Source organism: Tenrec ecaudatus, chromosome 15, assembly GCF_050624435.1.
Source record: "Tenrec ecaudatus isolate mTenEca1 chromosome 15, mTenEca1.hap1, whole genome shotgun sequence".
Classification (NCBI taxonomy): domain Eukaryota; kingdom Metazoa; phylum Chordata; class Mammalia; order Afrosoricida; family Tenrecidae; genus Tenrec; species Tenrec ecaudatus.
Window position 1 is genome coordinate 53,716,607 of NC_134544.1, and position 19,975 is coordinate 53,736,581.

Below are 19,975 nucleotides of genomic sequence, written 5' to 3' on the forward strand. Positions count from 1 at the left end.
AGTGTAGCAATGATGAAACATACAACTTTCCTCTAGTTCCTAAATGCTTCCTTCCCGCTGCCCCCCACCCCAACTATCATGATCCCAATTCTGCCTTACAAATCTGGCTAGACCAGAGGATGTACACTGGTACAGATAGGAACTGGAAACACAGGGTATCCAGGACAGATGATCCCTTCAGAACCAGTGCTGAGAGTGGCGATACTGGGAAGGTGGGGTGGAAAGGGGAACTTATTACAAGAATCTATATATAACCTCTTCCCTGGGGCACAGACAACAGAAAAGTGGGTGAAGGGAGACGTCGGACAGTGTAAGATATGACAAAATAATAATATTTATAAATTATCAAGGGTTCATGAAGGAAGGGAGAGTGGGGAGGGAGGGGAAAATTAGGAGTTGATACCAAGGGCTCAAGTAGAAAGCAAATGTTTTGAGAATGATGAGGATAACAAATGTACAAATGTGCTTGACACAATGGATGGTTTGTGATACGAGTTGTATGAGCCCTCAATAAAATGATTTACAAAAAAAGAAACAGGAAACAAAGACACACACACAGATGGGCACACAGGATCGAATTTGGGAGATTTTTTCCTCCCTAAAGAGTCTGTGTGATACAAACTAACTTCAAGGTCTGCAGTTAGAATCCCGCAGGCACGTGCTCTGTGGGAGAATGAGTAGAGCTGCCTCCTGTGGGTTTCTGAGACCGAAACTCTCTACAGGTGTACACAGCCTCATGTTCTCCTGCAGAGTTGCTGGTGGCTTAGAATTGCTATCAGTTAGCCGTCCAACACATAACCACCATGCCACCAGGGGCCCTTGCTTCCAGTCTTAGACACCTTGTTGGAATTGTCTCGATGGCAGTGTGCTTGGGTTTTCTTCTCCCTCAAAGAAGCCCTGGTGGATCAGTGGTGGAAGTGCTCAGCTAGGCATGGAAAGATGGGCAGTTTGAACCCACCATCTCCTCTTCAGGAGAGAGATGTGGCTGGCAGAGCCACTTCTGTAAATGTTGACAGCCTTAGAAACCCAATGGGGCAGTTCTGCCTTGCTTTCTGTAGGGTGACTATGGCTCAGAATTGACGACAATTGGACTGCTAGGGACTGTGGATTTCAGATTAAAGACAACTGAGTAAGAACTATTTGGGGGACCACGTGTGCCCCCTCCTCAAGTCCCACGCGTTCCTGGGGGAAGTGGGCAGGTCAATCCGGTAGCATGTGGCTCAGGTGCAAAGCACTGCCTGCTCTGGAAAGTGAGGCCCTGCTTTGGAGGCTGAGCATGCAGCTCAGGGTTCTAGTCACGACCGGACCCACGTAACGGGCCACCAGAAGTGCAGGAGGAGACCCAGGCCCTTCCTGCAGTGTAGTCCACCTCTAGGGTGGACTGCGGCCTTCCTCCAGACCCACGGAAGTGTCCCCTCCCTCGGTCCTTACTGGGCAGGCGCCTCTGAGCTAGGAATTATTGCCCTCGTTTTGCAAAGCAGGCAGACAGGTAATGACCCTGAGGCCTTCATCAGAGGGCAGGCAGACTCCGCAGGCTCAAGACTCCGAATTCTGCCCCCCATGTGAGGCTGTGCTTTGGAAGGCTAACTCTCCTCGGGTCCCAGAGAGCCACGTTCAGAGGTGGGACACGGAGGCCATACTCTGAGCAATGAGGAGCCTGAGGGGCAGAAAGGTTACAGCGGCAGATGAAGCCAGGGGGCTGCCTAGGGTGTGATTTGAATGGAGGGATGGGAAACGCCTTTGGGATGTGCCCAGGTGCCCCTGCCAGTCGTTCACCTATGAGTGACAGCCCTATATAGCAGGCCTTCCCAAGGTCACACACGATCGATGAAGATTCAAAGGTTGTTTTTACAACCAGCCCTTCCTGACTGAGTTCTTTCTGGGCCTGGCCTGACCACAGCCATGCTTTCCCTGGTCACTGACACTGAGCACCCAAATAAGCCAGTCCTGCTACTGGGGTCCTGCTCACCTGGCGACCCCGAGCCAGCTGCCTGAAGATGATGTCCAGTGGCCTGCCTGCCAGCAGTTCACCTTTACTAAAGCACACCGTGGCATGGCACCCTGTGTCCAGTTCCGCACTGATCTAATGGGGACTGGTCCCTCACCCAGCCCCCCTTCTCCGGCAACTGGGGACAAAGTGCACTTAAGCAATCGCCTGGACCAAAAGGAACATTTGGGTCATTTCTTTTCGACTCTGGTGCAAAAGCCTTTGGACTGGCGAAGGCCCGGCCTAGTGCTCTTTTGTCTTCAAGCCGAGACCGGAAGAGCAAGACAGAGCCAGCGGCTTTGCAGGAAGACGGCATTGAGTGGCCGGGACCAGGCTCTGTGAAAAGAGCTCACTGGGGAGAGAGGACACAGCGTCTGATCTCAGGTTCTCTGTCGTCCCTTGGCAATTCGGTCCAACCGTTCCTTCAGTTTCCCCGTCTTGCCGCCATTCATCACATGCCAGCTGAAGGCCTGCTGGGCGCTCACTGTGATCAGAGCATGCGCAGACAGACAGCCACTCCTGACACCCGGGTGACGCCTGGCTCTTCTGAGGGTGTGGCTGGGGAGAGAGATTGCGGTGGGGCAATGGGACCTTCCAGGGAGAAAAGCTGGAATTGATGTTGGAGGCGGCTCTCTCTCTCTCCTGGGAGCAGCTGCTCCGGGAGTGAGTGTCAAGCAAATAGATCCTCTCTCTTCTCAGGAAGGAGCCCGGGGCGCTTCAGACCCACTAGTCACTCTGCCATGATTATGCGATTGTTATGTTGTTATTTTTCCATTAGATTAATTGGCATATACATCACATATCATGTAATTTAATTGCTCAATCATATTAAGAAGTGCTGTTCAATCATCACTACCATCGATTTCAGAACATTTTCTCCTACCTGTTATTAGCTCCCCCTCCCACAACTTCCCTTGCCATGCTCCTTGGCCAGTTGTTCTCAACCTGTGGGTCGCGACCCTTTTGGGAGGGTCAAACGACCCTTTCACAGAGGTCTCCTGATTCTACTCCTAGACCAAGACCAGGCTGGTCTGCTGGAGGTGAAGCCGAGCCCTCAGTCAGCCCAGTCAGCCCACCCTCCGCTGGCCCCGAACGCACAGCCAGCAGGTCCCAGGTCAACAGCGCTCTCGGCTGATCCATCGAGTCATGAGGAATCACAAATGATTGCTGTCCATTCTTTAAGCCATCCCCTAGCAAGTGGAATCCACTCCAGGGCCGTGGGTGTGATTCGCAGCTGCAGCGCAATTGTGACAGTAGAATACAAGAAACACAGGGAGAGGGCCTTTTGAGAGCCGCCCCTACCCTGCGCTGGGCGGACCAGCAGCTGGCCAGCTGGATCGTTCCCTGCTATGGTTTCCAGAGACTTGGGGAAGGCACAGCCCCGGCTCCTGGGAGGCCATTCCTGAGGAGGGGCTGTGGGGCCTGGAGGCGCAGCTGGCTGGGTGGGCCCTGCAGATGCCCTGGGGGAGGGGCGGATTCAGGCAGGAAAGGACTGGCGAGCCCTGAGGTTGACTTAGCAGCCTTGCCAGCTCGGGAACAATTAAGTTCTCTATTCCAAAAGGCTGCGAGGGCGCACGTGGGAGAGCCGGCTATTCATAGCGGCCCTGAGAACTAGGGGCGGCCAACGCCCAGACATGCAGGGCCTATGGTGCCCCAGCCTTCAACGCTCCTGCTCGTCTGTCTGCTGGGGCTGCTGTCCTCCCACAGAGCAGCTTCCGGCGCCTCAGCCTTCAAGGCTGGCCCCAAGTTTGGATGTTCGGCACCTGAAAAGGAGTCCCCCAGGGATGTAGAGAGCATTGCACTATTTCTGTTGTCCCACCCCATTTATTTGGTCCCCTACGAAAGCAGGGTCCTATGCCCCAGTCTGCCCTGTTCTCATCAAATCCCCAGACAAAGCCAAGCTAACCACCCCCCGCACCCAACAGACCAGGCTTCTGCAGGGGGTCTGTGTAGATAGCCCCACTCTCATTTTCCTTCTCCCGCCGTTTTTGCTCAGCTGGGTGTCCTTGAGTGGCACTATGGGTAAATGCTCTGCTAACTGAAAGGCTGGAGGTTTACGTCGTGTTGAGGCAGCTGGAAGAAAGGCCTGGTGATCTGCTTCTGGAAAACCAGCCCCGTCCCCCGCACCTTCCCCCTGCCCCTTCCCTAAACCCTCGGGAGGACGGTTCTACTCTGACCCACAGGTAATTGCTCTGAGCCCGAGTCTGCTTGCTTGTGGTAGGCAGCTGGAGTAGATGCCTTGACCTCAGGCGGCATGAGCGGAAAGCAATAGTCGATTGAATTGGTGCTCTGGGCCTGGACTGGTCTCATCAACTCCCCAAGGGTCAGGTGCTGCCCTGTGGGTAGTTTCAAGGTATGTAGGTCCAGTTTTAGGAGCCCTGGTGGTGTAGTGGGGACACATTGGGCTGCTAACCTCAAGGTAAGCAGTTCAAAGCCACCAGCTGCTCCTTGGGAGAAAGACAAAGCTTTCTATTCCCATAAGAGTTGTAGAAACTCACAGGGGCAGTTCTGCCTGTCCTATATGGTTGCTATGAGTCAACATCGACTCAATGGCAATGAGTTTGGTAATTTTAGTCCAGATTTAGGCTGAAAACTTGGCAGGAGTGATTGCTTTAACAGTAGAGGCCCTAGCTTGAAAGTAGATTGAAATCAAGCCAGTCTTGGGGTGTGGGAGATGGGGCAATGGGGGGGGGGCAGATTTGGAATAGTGAGGTATCAGAAATATCTGGTAGAGGCAGAGGTCTGCAGGCAGCAGTTTGCCTGAGTTCATTCGTAAGAGGTAAATACCAACAATTGCTAATATTCCACCCCTGCACTCTGTACACTCCTGCTTGTTCGTACTTACACACTCACACACACCTACCCGCTTGCTGCAATGTCACCTTCAAGTAGTCTGACTCACAGCAATGCTGTGGGACAGAGTAGGGCTGCCCCATGCAACCCCTGTGGGTTTCTGAGACTGTAGCTGTTCATGGGAGTAGAAGGTCCACTCTTTCTGCCTGGGAGCTGCTGGTGGCTTCACACTGCCGACCAGGCAGATGCCACCCCAGCACATAACCACGACACCACCAGGGCTCCCAGAACTGCCCCGTTGGGTTGCCTACGCTGTAATCTCTATGAGAGCAGAGTAGAAGCAGGCGACATAACTTCGCTTCCTGGAATCAAAGAGGACTTGAAGCACTTCCTGATGCAGCTCAGAGACTGCGGCCTTCAGTATGGACGACACCTCCACCCAAAGAAAACACAGCCCATCAAGAAGCACCATCGTGTTCAATGGAGGAAGGACTCAAGTTGTCAAGGATTTCCATTTACTTGGATCCACAACCAAACCACTTGTTGTCTTGGACAAAACGGTCTCCGTCCAGTGTTAAACAATAAAGGTACCACTCCAAGGATGAAGGTGGGCCTGATCCAAGCCCAGGCATTTTCAGGGGCTCATCTAGGTGGGAAAGAAAGCTTCACTAGGAGGAAGGAAGTCCAGCAAAGACCGGAAGGATTTCAATTATGGCATTGGCAAGATCACAGTGAAAGTACCATGAGCTGCCAGAAGGGAAAAAAGGAATCTGCCCTGGATGAAGCGCAGCCCGAACATTCCCTGGACGTGAGGATGGCAGGCTTTCGTCTCACGTCCTCTGGACATGTTGTCAGGAGGGAGCGGTCCCTGGAGAAGGACATTGTGGTAGTTACATCATCTCCTGTCAACTTGTGAAGGGGTGGAGTCTAGCCTGTCCATCAGGTCTTAGTTTGGTGACCTCATTTTGGAGATAAATAGCTCACTGGAGGGCAGATACACAACTCTCCCCACTTCGTCTTCCTGGTGACAAGCCAGATGTGCTATGCTGATGGAGCCAGAGCCCTGGAGCTGGAGGAGCCACGTGGAGACCCATGCCAGCGCTGAGGGCTTCTACCGCCACTGGATCCACAAGACTTTCCACCCACTGGCCTGTGATCTTTGTCTGGCATTCAGCTTCATTGCATGTGCTGCATGAGTCCGAAGAAGAATTTATAGACCAGTAACGGACATATGGGTTAATATCGGATTTATGGACTTGACCTGGACTGGGCTGGGACATTTTCCCAATATAATATTGCTCTTTTATATAAAGCACTTGCTGTCAACAGATGTCTACCAAGTGCTATGTAACTATTCTCTAGTCTACCTGGACTCACACAGACGTCATGCCTGGTAAAGAAGAGGGGCAGCGATAGAGAAGACCTTGTTGGGTCGACACAGTAGCAGCAGCGATGGGCTCACGCATAGCAACGGTTGAGGAGCATACACACCATCAGGCCGGGTTTCCGTCTGTTGTAGGTCACGAGCCTCCATGGCGCCGAACACCACAAAACAATCTACCCCCAGGGGTTCACCACGCCTTTTAGCTTGTGGAGTACCTAATGGATTCGAACCGCCAGCCTTTAGGTTAGCAGTCAAGCACTTAATCACCATTGTGCCGCCAAGACTCCTTATACCTACTGGAGGGAACCACTCATAAAGGGCTCAATGGGAGGCCTGCCTCTGGCAGATGAGAGGGAGAGTTTCCCTTCCCTCGCTTTGAGAGCCCAGAGCTCCTCTGGTCCTCGGGATTGTTTGGGGCAGAGCGGGCGCAGCGGGAGGCTCCAGGGAGCTGAGTTGGGGAAGGGAGCAGGAGAAGAGGAAGTAGCAGAGAGAGGACTGTCCCTGACTTGCTCACCAGTAAGTATGGCTCCCTGGGACCACTCAAGCTGATGGACCAGAAACCCCAAAGCAAACTCAGAGCCAGCCCGTTGATGTCTAAACAGTGCGACCCTATAGGACAAGGTAGGACTGTCCCCGTGGGTTTCTGAGACTGAAACTCGTTACAGAAGTCAAATGCCTTGTCTTCCTCCCTTGGAGAAACTGGTGCTTTCGAACGGTGGCCCAATTCATAACCATGATGTCACCAGGGCTCCTTTGATCGATGTGCTCCCAGTGGGGGCACCAGGTGGTAATTCTCACCTTCTACAGAGACTCTATGGCAAAGCCGATTCTTTATCGTTTAGAATGATCTCCCTCCTGCACCTCCATAGCAGTCCTGATGGCATAGTGGTTACAAGTTGGGCTGCTGACTTCAAGGCCAGTCGTTCGAAACCACGAGCCGCGCTTCCAAAGAAAGATGGGGCTTTGTACTCCTGTAATGGTACAGCCTGGGAACCTCACAGGGTCCGTTGTACTATGTGGCATTCAGTCGACATTGACTTGACCGTGAGTTTGGAGGTGTTTTCTCCACACACACACCCCTCCCCGCTTTCCATAAGGACCTCTCGTGGTGTCGTGGTTCTGTCGTGGGCTGCGAACTATCAGGCCGGCAGTTCAAACCCACTCGCCACTCCAGCCTCTGAGACCACAGGGGCGGCGCTGCTCTGTTCCCTGGGGCGGCTGTGAGTTGGCATGGTTTGGGTGGCAGGGAGCTTTTTTTGTTTTTCCCTCCCTGGTCTTCCTCATTGCCTGGGTCAGGCATGTACGTTCATGACTGTCTCCGTGAAGACCAGCAGCAACATGCTGGGCTGGCCCAGAAGTGAGTCATCCTCTGAAAGCCGTAATTCTCCCATCTTGAAAATGGGACGGTAATTTAGTCCCCTCGTGCCGTTTGCCGTGGAGCCGGCGGACTCAGGATGACCCAGGCATGTCAGAGTGGACCTGTGTGCCCAAGCACTACTCTCCTTGGAAGTGGATCACACGGCCTTTCTCTGAGGACCTCTGGCTGGACACACGCTTTCCACATTCAGCAGCCATGCCTCTGGGTCGCCGGGGGAGGCCGGATGGCTGCGACACGCAGCCCTCGAAACTGCAAAGCAGAGGGTTTCTCCCCAAATGAGGACACAGAGCTCAAATGACGGTAGAAAATGCCCATCCTCGAGGAGGGAATGCAGGGGGGGGGGGGTTGGTCCAAAGGTTTTCTTGAAATGTGAGGATGTTAGGTGGGCTTAGACGGGCCCATCTGCGTTCAGTGGGCATGAAGAAGGAATATGGTCCCCATGAGTGGGCTGTGTGGCACACGAGGGAGAGGACACTTAGCAGAGTCAGCAGGACAGATAGGTGGCAAGGGTGCAGTTGGGAAGGACCCAATGGAGCTTCGTGGAGGGAAAGGCAGAAGGGGCAGGTGACCCCAGGTGTAAAACAGGAAGAGGAAGGAGTCGGGAAGGAGGGAATGAAGGGCTGGAGCCTGGCTGGGGGGTTGGTGATGCAGTGAGTGGGACCCCCAGAGAACTGGGGCAAGCCCAGCTGAGAGACAGGCTGGAGGGAAATGAGACCACCTTGCACAGACTAGGAGACAGAGGAGTGCTCTAGGAGGGGAGGGGATCGCAAAACACGGTGTGGGGGTGGAGGCAGATGGGTGGGAAGGAGGCAGGACGTGCAGAGATCTCAGAAGGACTGGCAGGAGGTTATGGCACCTGGAAGAAGATATGGGTGGAGTTTAGTTTGCCATCCAGGTCACAGCTTGATGGCCTTTGGAGGTGCTGCCAAGATAAATGGCTCTCTGGAGGCCAGGCCGTCTCTCTCTGCCTTCACCTTCCTGCAGGCGGAGCACTCGGAGACCTGCCAGAGCCCTGTGATGCGTACGCCCACCGCGTTGGATCCACATGACTTTGCACCCAACGGCCTGTGATCCTCCTGCACTCTGCATGTCTGCATGTGGCTGTGTGAGTCTGAAGAGGGACTTCTGGACTAGTGTCAGACTTACGGACCTGGTCTGGACCCAGCTGGGATGTTTGCTTGATACACAATTCCTTCTTGCTCTAAAGCTCTCTCTTACACATACAAGTGTCCCTGGATTTGTTTCTTTGGTCAACCTGGCCTAACGCAGAGATCAAACAGAAGGAAGGGGACGCATCCAGAAGAGTGTGTTGTGAACTTGATCTAACACATATGTAACTCTAACGGAACGTGTGGACAGCCTGGCCTTGTGGGGGTATAAAATACATCCCCAAGCCCTGTCACCCCCATGGTGCTAGGTTTGAGCCCGAGGCTGCATGTTGAACAGTAGGGGACAGTCCAGCATGGCAGGACAAGGGTGGAGAAGAGTCTTTCCTTCCCACCTGCTGCTGTCCCTGCTGTCTAGTTGACACCAGCTCACAGTGACCACGTTATGTGTAACAGAAGGTAGCATCGCCTGGTCACGTGCCATCTTCGTGACCATTAGGATGTTGGGGCCACCAGAGAACAGGGACAAACCCAGCTGAGAGACAGGCTGGTGGGAAATGAGACCACCTTTGGATCAGGCCAGCTCACTGAGAAGTCACCTCACCTTTGCTGGCACTGAACACTCTGCCTAACCCGAAGGCCCCGTGGCTCACGGGATATGGTCTGAGGGTTCAACTTGCTTACTTTGGATACGTCTGCAGGAGGGACCGATCTCTGGAGAAGGACATCTTTTCTCATCTTCAATGAATAGTGTGGCAGGGTCGTACCAGTTTGCAAATGCGTATGTGGATGTTTGGGGGTACATCTCTTCATAAAATCGCGCCAGGCTCAACAGCAGCCTTTTCGATGCAGATGGCTTACAGAGGGGTGCTGGGGACAATTGCTGGTGGTAACTGCCTTTCCCATCACCTGGATGGGGCCTTGACTCTGGAGCCTTCGTCCCATAGAGTTCCTTTCATGAGCATCTCGGGTCTAACTGACGGAGACCAGGAGCCCTTGTGGTGTCGTGGTCACACCTTGGGCTGCTAACTACAATATCAGGAGCTACTCCGCAGGAGAAAGATGGGGTTTTCTGTTCACATAAAGTGTTACAGCCTCGGAAACCCACAGGGGCAGTTCTTCCCTGATCTACAGGGCTGCTATGACTCAGAAGCGACTGGGCGGCAAGGAGAGGCGGCTTAGTGGGTTGGTTACCCATGGCGCTCCTAACCACGAGGTCAGCAGTTTGACCCCACCCACTGCTCCACAGGAGAAAGATGAGGCTTTCTGCTCACAGTAAGATTTACAGCCTCAGAAATCCAAAGTAGCAGTTCTGCCTCATCCAATAGCATCACTATGAGTCGGAATGGAGGCCACGACAGTGAGTGAGTGGGGGTAATGAGGAACCCACTGGTGGTTGAAGAGATCATGATGCCTCTTCAAAGACAGAACCTGCCCAGCTCCCGGGGAGGGGAGGAGAGCTGCAGCTACCTCCTGCTGTCTGACCAAGCAGAGGGGCCACCAGAGAACAGACCAGAACCTCCAGGAAGCCTCAGGGAGTGCTCTGCTGTGGAGGGAATTGGGGCACATCCCTCTGCCCCACTGGAACCCACACAGCCCCGCCTGGAGTGCGGATGGAGTCCAGGCACTTTGAGATGTGCAGTAGGATGTCAGTGGGTGCCATGTGGAACCCACTGCTGTCTCTTCCCTGTCTCCCCATACCACAGACCCCCTCTACACCAAGGGTCCTGGTTCCGTCATCTCGGGGCAAGGACAAAGTGGCCTCAGCCCGAAGCCACATAGGCAGGAGGCTGTCTCAGGATCAGAGGACACTGCCACAGCCTCTCTGCCTGGAAAAGTGGGAGAGGGGCACCAATGTCCTCAGAGCTGGTGCTGGCTACCACTTAGTGTCGCTGTCCCTGTGAGCCGGGGCTGGCCAGCAATGCCTTCCAGCTCCTCCAGTCCCTACTGTGGGCATGCCTTCTTGGACTGGAGACCCCATCCAGGTACCTGGATGGTCCTGCCAGCTGCTGTGAGGGTGGGAGCGGAGGGGTGGGACTTGGGTCCTGAGAAAATGTGTCCAACGCAGCGTTTCCATGACTGGGTGTCTGTCTGTGTCTGTGTGTGCCCGGTGTGTGCTAGGGTGTGTTGTGTCCATCAGTGTGACTAGAGTTGTGTGTGTTGGTGTGACTGGGTATCTGTGTGGGTGTCTCCTGAGGCTCGGAATGTGTGTATGTATCCGAACTTCATGCTGCATGCTTGCGATTCTTTGGCTGAGACCGTGAGTGTGTCTGTGTGGCCGCGTGGCTGTGTATATGCATGTGCAGACCTGTTGTTTGTGTATATTGGTGAGTGTTACAGTGTGCGTTTATCTGTGTGTATTTGTGGCTGTGTACCTGTGAGTGTGTCTGTGTGTATCTGTGTGTAGGCAGTAAGAGCAGCTGGCCCCAGTGGTGTGTGTGTGCTTGCGACTCTATGTATGTGTATCTGTGTATGACTGTCCGTGACCATGTGTGTAAGCACATGTACTTGTGTGCAGGTGGGAAGATCCACTGGTCCCAGTGGGTGGGTGTGGGTGTGGGTGGGAAGAGCCACTGGCCCTATTGGTCTTGGCTTATCGGACAACTGGCTGTGATCCTCACGGTTGGCAGTTTGAAATCACCTAGTGTTTCTCAGCTGGAGAAAGACTGGGCTTTCTCCTCCCCTCACCAGTTACAGTTCTCCTCCCCTCACCAGTTACAGTTGCAGTCTCAGAAACCCCCAGGGGGTCACTGTGAGTCAGCACTGATTCCAAAACAGACTAGGGCATGAGGGAGGGCAGCCCAGGTCAGACCAAAACGGGACCCACTGCCTTCTGGCAGACTGGGACTCACAGGGTCGTGGCCTGCAGGCCAGCCTGTCCGGCAATCGCTCCACCCTGACAGGGCTGTCGATTCTCTGTCTCCAAGGTGAGCAGTGTGGGTCCAGGGCCCTCCCTGCCACTGGAGACTTCGGTGTTGTCGCCATCACCAGGTGCTTCCCCAGAGCTCACCCACCTGTGCTGAGGGCTCCAGTGCCATGCTTCCCTAGCTGACTCCTCCACACACACTTCCCTGCGTGTCCACCTGTCTGTCCCCCTGGCCTTCTGCCAGGCTCAGTCTGAGGACTTCGGGGCTGGACGCTCTGGTGCTCTGAACACCATCCACTTCTCCACCAGCGTCTGGGGAGGGCTTGCTCTTCTTAGCAACCCCCCTCCACTGCACAGCGCACCCCACGAGGACTGGGGCCCGGCTGGCAGGCGAGTCCTGGTCAGCTCCAACTCGACCCTCTGTGTGAGGTGTTGCCCATCGTCGTCACGACTGCTGGTGGCCACCGGGCATCTCTGTGCCCTCCCACCCTGGGGCTCCTCGCCCAGCACTCTGGCAGACACGCTCTGGTGCCAGCCATGGGGTTGTTGTTGGCTTCTTCTCAGTAGTCGTTTGCCAGGTCTTTCTTCCAAGTCTGTCTGGAAGCTCTGCTGAAATCTGTCCCACCCCCGCCCCGGTGACCCTGCAGGTATTTTAAATCTAGATGCCCCGGCTTCCAGTGTCACAGCAAAGGGAAAACCAGCCCCCCGCACAGCACAGATGGGGGGTGGTCCAGACCTCAGAGGGGTCAGAGAAAGGGGGCAGAACAAGCAGAAAGGCTCCGACCACTGGGCTGCCTGGAGCCCCACCTGGAGAAGGCAGATGACTCCCTGGCCCTCCCGCCAGCCCCTGAAGGCCCAGATGTGGCAAGTCTAAGCAGGCTCTTCTCCCTCCCAGCTGGTCCTGGGTCACCTTTGTGGCAGACTCTAAAAAGCAGGGCTTTCATCTTATTTCGCTTTGGCTAACTCAGTCGGGTTCAGTGCGAGGTGGGGATAATCGTTGTTTCCGTTTACTGAGCGCCCACTTCGCTCCTGGCCCTGGGCCGGGCAGGCATTGACTGCGCTCTCACTCAGTCCTCCCAGGCGGCCCTCTGACCAGAGGGCTCACTGTCCCCGATGACCCTGGAGCGGGCTCCTTCCTTCCCACCTTCCTCACAGTGCCCATGGCTTTAGGAAGTGTCCCTCTGTTCCAGCCCTCCCTCTGGTCTGTGGGCTCCGCCCAGGAAAATGTCTTGCTCCTAGGTCTGTCCCCTTTAGAAAGAGCATTTGCCACTGTCTCCCATGTACAGGAGGGAGGAGTCTCTTCTATTGTGTCTTGTTTTTCATTTTGCAAAGGAAAAATAAAAACCAGTTTCATGGGAGACAGTGGCTGCCTCAGGGAACTTAGTGGCTGCCTATCTGGCTTAGAATCTCCTGGACACGCATGTTGGCTTCACTGGGGACTTAGGGAAGTGCTCAGAGGGGAGTGAACAGTGTCCTGTTATGGGAAACCGGGGATTAAACATTTGTTTTCTAGCGAGTGATTCTGTCTGCACCTGCTGGGCCACAGGCTCCCTGCCTCGGTGGGGCTTTCTGTTATGAGCCGAGTCCCTAAGCATCTGGGCCCTGGGGATTGGCCTTCCGCTGTGGTGTGGCCCTCTTCCGAGCTGCCGAGAGGGCCTGGCTCAGAGCAAATCCATCTGAGTCCCAGTCAAGGCCAAGAGAACCGAGTCTGCTGTAAGGCCCGCCAGTGGGGGAAAGCAGGCTGGGAGACTTTGGCACCATCAACACTGCCATGTCCTTCTTCCGGGAGCCTCTTAGCCCCCCTGTTATGGAAGCCAGTGGCCCAGAAACCTGGCATTTGGCTGGAGACTATGGAAATGTGTCCCAGTCAGATAGGAATGCTGCTCACGAGCAGAAGTGTGGACCCAGATCCCTGTCCCCTCTGGGTGGGAAAGGGCTGGCGGCTGGTGTGTGGGGTGGGAGAGGACCCTGTGTCACCGGAGCATGCTAGCCGTGCAGCTGGCCCCAGGCCAGACCAGCCCGGCTCCAGCCTCCACCCCACTCCCTCGGAGGCAGGTGAGCTGGCTCGGCTCTCCCATCAGACCCTCCAGACTCTCACTTCCTAGCTGTGCAGTGTTGGATGAGGAAGGTGCTCTTTGCATGGCTCAGTCTCCTCATCTGTGAAATGGGATCAGGACACCTACTTTTAGAGTGTAAGGGTTAAGTGTGAAAATGTGTGTGAGGGGCCTCCCACGTGCATCCTCCCGCCCCTTGTCAGACACTGCATTCAAGGCTTTATCTGCTTATCCAAGTTCCTGTTTCTCAACTACCCAGTCCCAGTGCTCTGGGCAGACACACTGAATGGTACTTTTAAAAACAAAATGTTTCCCACTGTGCTTTCCTGGAAGGACCCTGATGGCTCATATGGTTAAGCCCTCCCTCAGCCAAGTGCTGAGAGCTTGGTAGTTTACACTCAGCGCGGGGTTCCAAGGGAGAAAGGCCTGGTAACTTGCTGCCAGACGGATTCCCCACACCCAAACCCACTGCCATCCAGTTACCAAGATCTCATGGGGCAGTTTTCCTGTGTCACACGGGGGGCTGGCCGGAGCTCCAGGGCTCCCGGAAGACAAGGCCTGTCAGCATCTCACCCGCATGTATCCCCAGGGGATGTCACCGAGCAGATTCTGTATTTCCCACAGGTCCTTAGGCGGCGCTCACCTTGCTGGCCCTCGGAGGACCACATCCGTGGAGGGTTGGAGGCCAGTGGTCCAGACCTGTCAGCCTTCCTCCGAGGAGCAGGGGCTGTTTGCTCCCATCAAGATTTACAGCTTGGGAAACCCTGGGTCGGCTCACCGTGAGTTGGAATTTGCTCGATGGCCGTGGGGTGGGTTGGTTTGTTTTTTAAGTCGATGAAAGCACAATTCTGGCTGGGGACGTTTTAAGCAGCCTTATATCTTTAGAGTTCCTGGAACGCCTATTAGGAGCCTTGAGAGGTCCAGTGGGTTCTTGGGGGTGGGGTGGGGGGCTCTTTGAGAGATGTCCCATCTCACCCAGGGGTGGAACCCCGGATAATGCCTTTGATCTCTTCACTTCAGTGCTGTTGCGCCAAGGCCTGTGGGTGTCTCCTTTTGTCCAGTGGTGTCTCCATCCTTCTCTGGCCCTCAGCCACACTGATATGGACAGCGCCCTCCTCAGCCAGACTCCCAGCACAGCCCCAGGATGGTGAACTCAGGCTGCCTGTCGCCAGGAGTCTCCCCGGGGAGGCCCTGCCTACGAAGGGTGCCTTCACATGGGCAGATTACACAGTGCCTAAAAAAGGAGGAAAAACCACCTCACTGCCACCAGGTAGATTCAGACTCATGACCCTATAGGTCGGGTTAGAACTGCCCTTGCGGGGTTCTCAGCCTATAGCTCTTCATGGACGTGAAAACCTCATCTTCCTTTGGAGCGATGGGTGGTTTCAAACGATTGACCTTGAGGTTAGGAGCCCAATGCACAACCCGCTGTGCCACCAGGGTGCCTGGGCTCACACAGTGAGCAAACTAAAACCGAATCCTCGGGCATGGAGCTGATTCTGACGTCGCCTCACACACTGGGTGGCTGACCCAGCGGCAGGTTCCAGAACCACCCAGCCTGTTCGCTTTACTCCCCGACCCCTCGCAGCTCTGTTCCAATGGCATGGCAAAGGCGGCTCAGGCGTGACCGAGTTATCTGAGGTGGCCAGGGCCAGCGGAGGGCCAGTCAGCCCTGGCTCAGAGGCGCCGGGAGAGATAAAGACTACAAGAGAATAAATAGCACGGGAAAAGTTTTATTTGCTCTTGGGGCATGGAGGGGACAGGAAGGAGTGGGTGGTGGTGGAGGGGAAGCGGCTTCAAACCTCCCCGTTCCCAAATCAGCAAGGGCTCATGTTCGAGGGCTGAGCCTGGCTGAGACTTCCCGTTCCAATGTAGAGCTTCTTCGTGCGGGAAAAGAAAAAGAAAACTTCTGACCCCAAGGGCCACCAGGCTGGCCAGGGCTCACCTCCCAGGGGCAGGGACACTGTGGTTGTCTAGCCCATGAGAGCTAAAGTGTCCAGAGTCCCGGGCGGGGCAGCACCCGGCTCAGGCAGGAGCACAAGGGCACCCGCTGGACGGCGCCCCTTCCTGCTGTCCCTACTTCCTCCCAAAGACAGCTCTGCCAGCCAGCTCCTATCTGACTGCACAGACGATTGGAGGCCCCCGTGCCCCCTGCCTGCTCCCGCCTCCCAAACCAGCTCTGGGGCAACAGGTCAGGCAGAGCAGCTGGTGCTGTGCCCCAGTGCCCGCTCATGGCAGGGCTTCTCCACAAGAGTTTGTGCACACAGAGACTTGGCAGACTTCTGGGCAGCTGGGCCGGGCTTGCCCTCTGTGGTGGAGGGTCCAAGGGCTGGGCCTCAGGGTCTGCTCAAGCCCATGGAGAATCCTTCCCACCAGGCCCCGCAATGCCCGAGGCTAGGGCTTTTTCTAGAACACACCAGTGGAAGTGCAGGGGCAGCTTGCGAGAGACCTGCAGCCAGCCCGCACCCTCCCGGCACCAGAGAGCTCAGGTTATGGACTAGTAAAGGGAAATGTCAAAACCAGTAAAAAAAAAAAAAAAACTCTGCTTGTGGAACCCGCAGGTCACAGCATAGTTTCACATTGAAATAGAGTCTTTGGGAAAATAAAAATACCCGAAATAGGTACCTTTTAAAATCTCCATCTCGTAAATGCCTAAAAAAAAGAACCCACAAAACAGCAAATGAAGCCTCTAAAATCTAAGAATACTTGCTTGGTTTTAAGACCCAGGAAGGACAGAGCGTTCCGTCACCACATCTGGGCTGTGGCCCGCGCCCCCCACAGTGACTCCCTGCCCCCTGTATTTCACAGTTGAGTGGACAGTGGGAAGGGGCAAGGCCTTTCTGGATGCCAGCGGCCTGTCTCTGGAGAGGATGCATGTGCAGCGCACACACTGTCCACCCTCCCTTCGCCTGAGAGAGCACCCGGGACGGTGGAGAGCATTTGGAGGGTGATGAGGTGCTTTAAAGATTCTCTGCTTCCCAGTTTGCCTCATGAACCTTGAAACTTGACAACCCACTGCCACGCCGTCAGCAGAGTGACCCTGTGGACCGAGACCTGCTCCCTAGCGGTTCTAAGACTGTGCATCTTTAAAGGAGCAACAGTCTCCTTTTACTCCCTTGGAGTAGCGAATGGGTTTGAACCTCCTGCCTTGCCCTTAGCAGCCCAATGCTTAACCCACACCACCACCAGGCCCCCTTGAATAGTTGCCCTTTCATAGTTGGCTTAGCTTGGAGTCCGGGTAATGCACTTGTTTAAGTACTTGGCTGCTAACCTAAAGGTTGAACGTTTGGGTCCACCTAGACACACCTCGGAAGAAAGGCCTGGTGATCTACTTCCGATAAAAGTCCGTCTCAGAAAGCTTGGTGGAGCATAGTTCTGTCCTGACCCACAGTGGTCAGCAGGCGGAGGAGTCAACTTGAGAATCGAGGGCTTTAGATCAGCCAGAGAAGAGCTCTCCTAACCAAGACGGTCATGTTAAAAGCGATCCCACCCAGGGCGTTTGTCAGCCAAGCACAGAGGAGTAAACTGGGTTATATTCCAGGGCTCCAAGAACCCAAGTACTTAATTTTCTCTCTCACCAGCCGCTGCTCGATATTCTCATCCTACAAGATGATGCAGTCCACGCAAGCTCGGCTGACCACACCTGTCCCTCCACCTCCCTTTCTGTGCGCGTGTTTGAAAGCTCAGAACTGGGTCAACACCGAGTTGGAGCGGTAGCAGATGAATGGGCCAATCAATGCAGGGCAAGAAGGTGCTGATAGGATATATGGGTATACACATACATGGATATATAAAACAAGAAAATACTTTAATTCTCTTTTTACATGGACACAGAGACTTTCCTAGGTCAGGGACCGGCTGGCACCTCTCTCTTGGGCTGGTACTGCTGCTACTGCAGGGACACGACCACCACGGCTGCCGGAACCAGCGGGCTGAAACCCCACAGGTGCGGGGGGACCCTGTGAAGAGCCACTGCCTCTTGGAGGTATTTGGCTTCAGCTCAAAACCCAGTTTGTCTCAGCTGTCAAAAGTCTCCCCTCAGCGGCCATGGTCTCGTCCCTTTTTGATTTTTATAAAACACTTCTGTTTTGGACATAGGTGGCACAGTGGACGTGCTGTGACCGCTCTAACATAGAGCACAGGAGCGCACACCGCGGGGCGCCCCTCCAGCCGCGCCCACGGTGGGAAAGTGCGAGGCGGGGGACACTTGCCCGCCCACAGTGGTGCCCCCCGTGCACGAGCGAGCGAGACTAGGAAGGTCACCCGCAGCTGGGTCTGTGACTGAGAGCATTTCGTTGTCCCGCTGGTGGTGGTAGCTGTGACAGAAACAATGGCGCCGTGTAAGGGGCACAGGGTGTCCAACAGTCTGGCGCTGACAGAGTGGCCACTGTCCAGAAACGGAAGGTCGGCCTGGCTCTTGACTCCGGGCCAAGGCCCGCACTAGAAACAGGAGACTGGTCTGGGGGTCCGGGGCTGACGCAGCATCACCCACACAGCCACGCATACCACCCCACCCCCCACCCACTCTCTCAGTCACCCCCACGCGCCCGGGGAAAGTGCACTTCCAATAGCGGATACAAAAATAGATTGGCACGCTCTTTGGACACCCACCCCCCTCCCGCCCTGGAAATCCAGTGTCCCTCTGCCCTCCCACCTGCCACTCAGAGTTGGGACAGGTCTGGAGGGAAGGTCCTGGGGGATACTCCCAAGGTATGGGGGTGCCTAGGAGGAGGCCTGGACCGGTCCTCGAAGAACTCTTGCCTTCTGCAGAGGTTGTGCTGGACCTTGACCTCCCTGGGCCTCAGCTGGTCTGTGGTCTCCAGCCCATGCCCCTGCCTGCCCTTGTTCCAAGAAGCTCCCTGGGAAGTTTCCGGTGCTGTTTCCACGGAAACATGTTGTGAGAGGTGGACGGACAGGGTGGCCCCTTCTGGCTTTGCATCTCCAGTAGTAAGTGCTGCCGCCGGGCTCGGAGGGAGCGGCCCTCGCCCCGCAGTCAGTCAGTCAGTGCCCCTCCGCTGGGCCTGTGCTAGGAGGTCTGGACCAGGCGTCTGTAGTGAGGCATGACCTCGTGCTCTGGCAAGTGAAGAGCAAATTCCAGGGCGACCAGCACAGGGAACTCAAAGGCTATCAGTTCTCGCCGATGCAGCCGGAACTTCTCTTCCAGCTTCTGCAGCAAAGAGGAAAGAAAGCCAAAAGAAAGCTTTAAAATGAAAACCCTAAGCTTTGGGCTGCGTGTGAGCTGCAAAGTCAGCAGTTCAAAACCACCAGCAACCCTGCAGTTGAAAGACGGGGCTTTCTCCTCCCGCAAAGAATTACAGTCTCGTCAACCCACCCTGTCCTATAGGATCTCCATGAATCAGTATTGACTCAGTGGCAGTGAGTCTGTTTGTTTTAAGCTTTCTCTGTTAGGGGGTGGGGTACAGGGGTCACATCTCTATCAAGGAGCCCTGGCCCGAAAGGTTGGCGTTTTGAACCCACCACACCAGCTGCTGTTCTGGGGAGAACGATGTTGGCAGTCTGCTTCTGTCCAGATCGATGGCCTGGCCAACCTCATGGGGCAGTGGGGCAGCTCTACTCTGTGCCAGGGGTCGCTGTGAGTGGGCATTGAATGGGCAGCATTGGGCTTGGTTTAACATCTCTGTGCACCAGCCAGTGGGCATTCACATAGAAACCTACCGTGAGTACAACTCGGTGGAGGAAGAGGGGGCGGTGCCAGGAGGACTCCCTGCCCTCAGCCCTGCAGGTGAAGAGAGGGAGCCTTTCTGTGGCCCGAGAGACTGTCCCCCTGTCCTTTCAACCTTATAGGGCGATGCGGGTTCTATCTCCACTGTACAGATGAGCAGCCTGATTTCGAGGGCTTACCCGGCATGTCCAAGGCCACGTAGACAGGGGAAGACTGAAATCTCACACTGCCCTGTTCCAGCAAGCTTCTTCTGGCCGAGTTGGAAGACTAGTTATAGCCAGGGACCCACCGTGACCGATGGTTAGAACGGGAGACCTGATCGTGGCATCTTCCGGGCAGGGACTTGATACTAGAGAGACCCCTCACTGCAGAGGCACACGGCCTGTGCACATCTGAGCGCGGTCACACTGACGGGATGCCGCCTCAGCCCGCCTCAGTGCAGGGCAGCTGGGGGGAGAATGGATGGCAAGCAGGCCGGCCACACAGAAAGGGCCCAGTTCTTCCTAGGGCGCATTGTGCTCCGGCTCCCACTCAGCTTTTCTTATACGAACGGCCCTGAGTCTACTGAACAGATGCCTGTGAGCGGTGCCTGCATTCAGTTCCTGACAGGGATGGTCTCTCAGTTCATTGCTATGGTAACCAGCGACCCATTCCAGTCCGCACTGATACACCGGGTCTGCTGCGGCCTGTTATCCAATCCCGATTAACTGTGCGTGGAACGCTT

The 19,975-nt window shown here is 55.3% G+C and overlaps 1 protein-coding gene across 2 annotated transcripts in view; it reads right to left on the reverse strand.

The window, feature by feature from the left end:
* Positions 1-15,281: 15,281 nt before the first annotated feature.
* The window catches only part of CABLES1 (Cdk5 and Abl enzyme substrate 1), a 96,650-nt gene continuing 91,956 nt past the window's right edge, over positions 15,282-19,975 (reverse strand). For both annotated transcript variants that reach the window (XM_075533157.1, XM_075533156.1), the window contains one exon: positions 15,282-18,735. In XM_075533157.1, the coding sequence (XP_075389272.1) occupies positions 18,595-18,735 (141 nt within the window). In that variant the 3' untranslated portion in view covers positions 15,282-18,594. The remainder of the gene's footprint in view (positions 18,736-19,975) is intronic.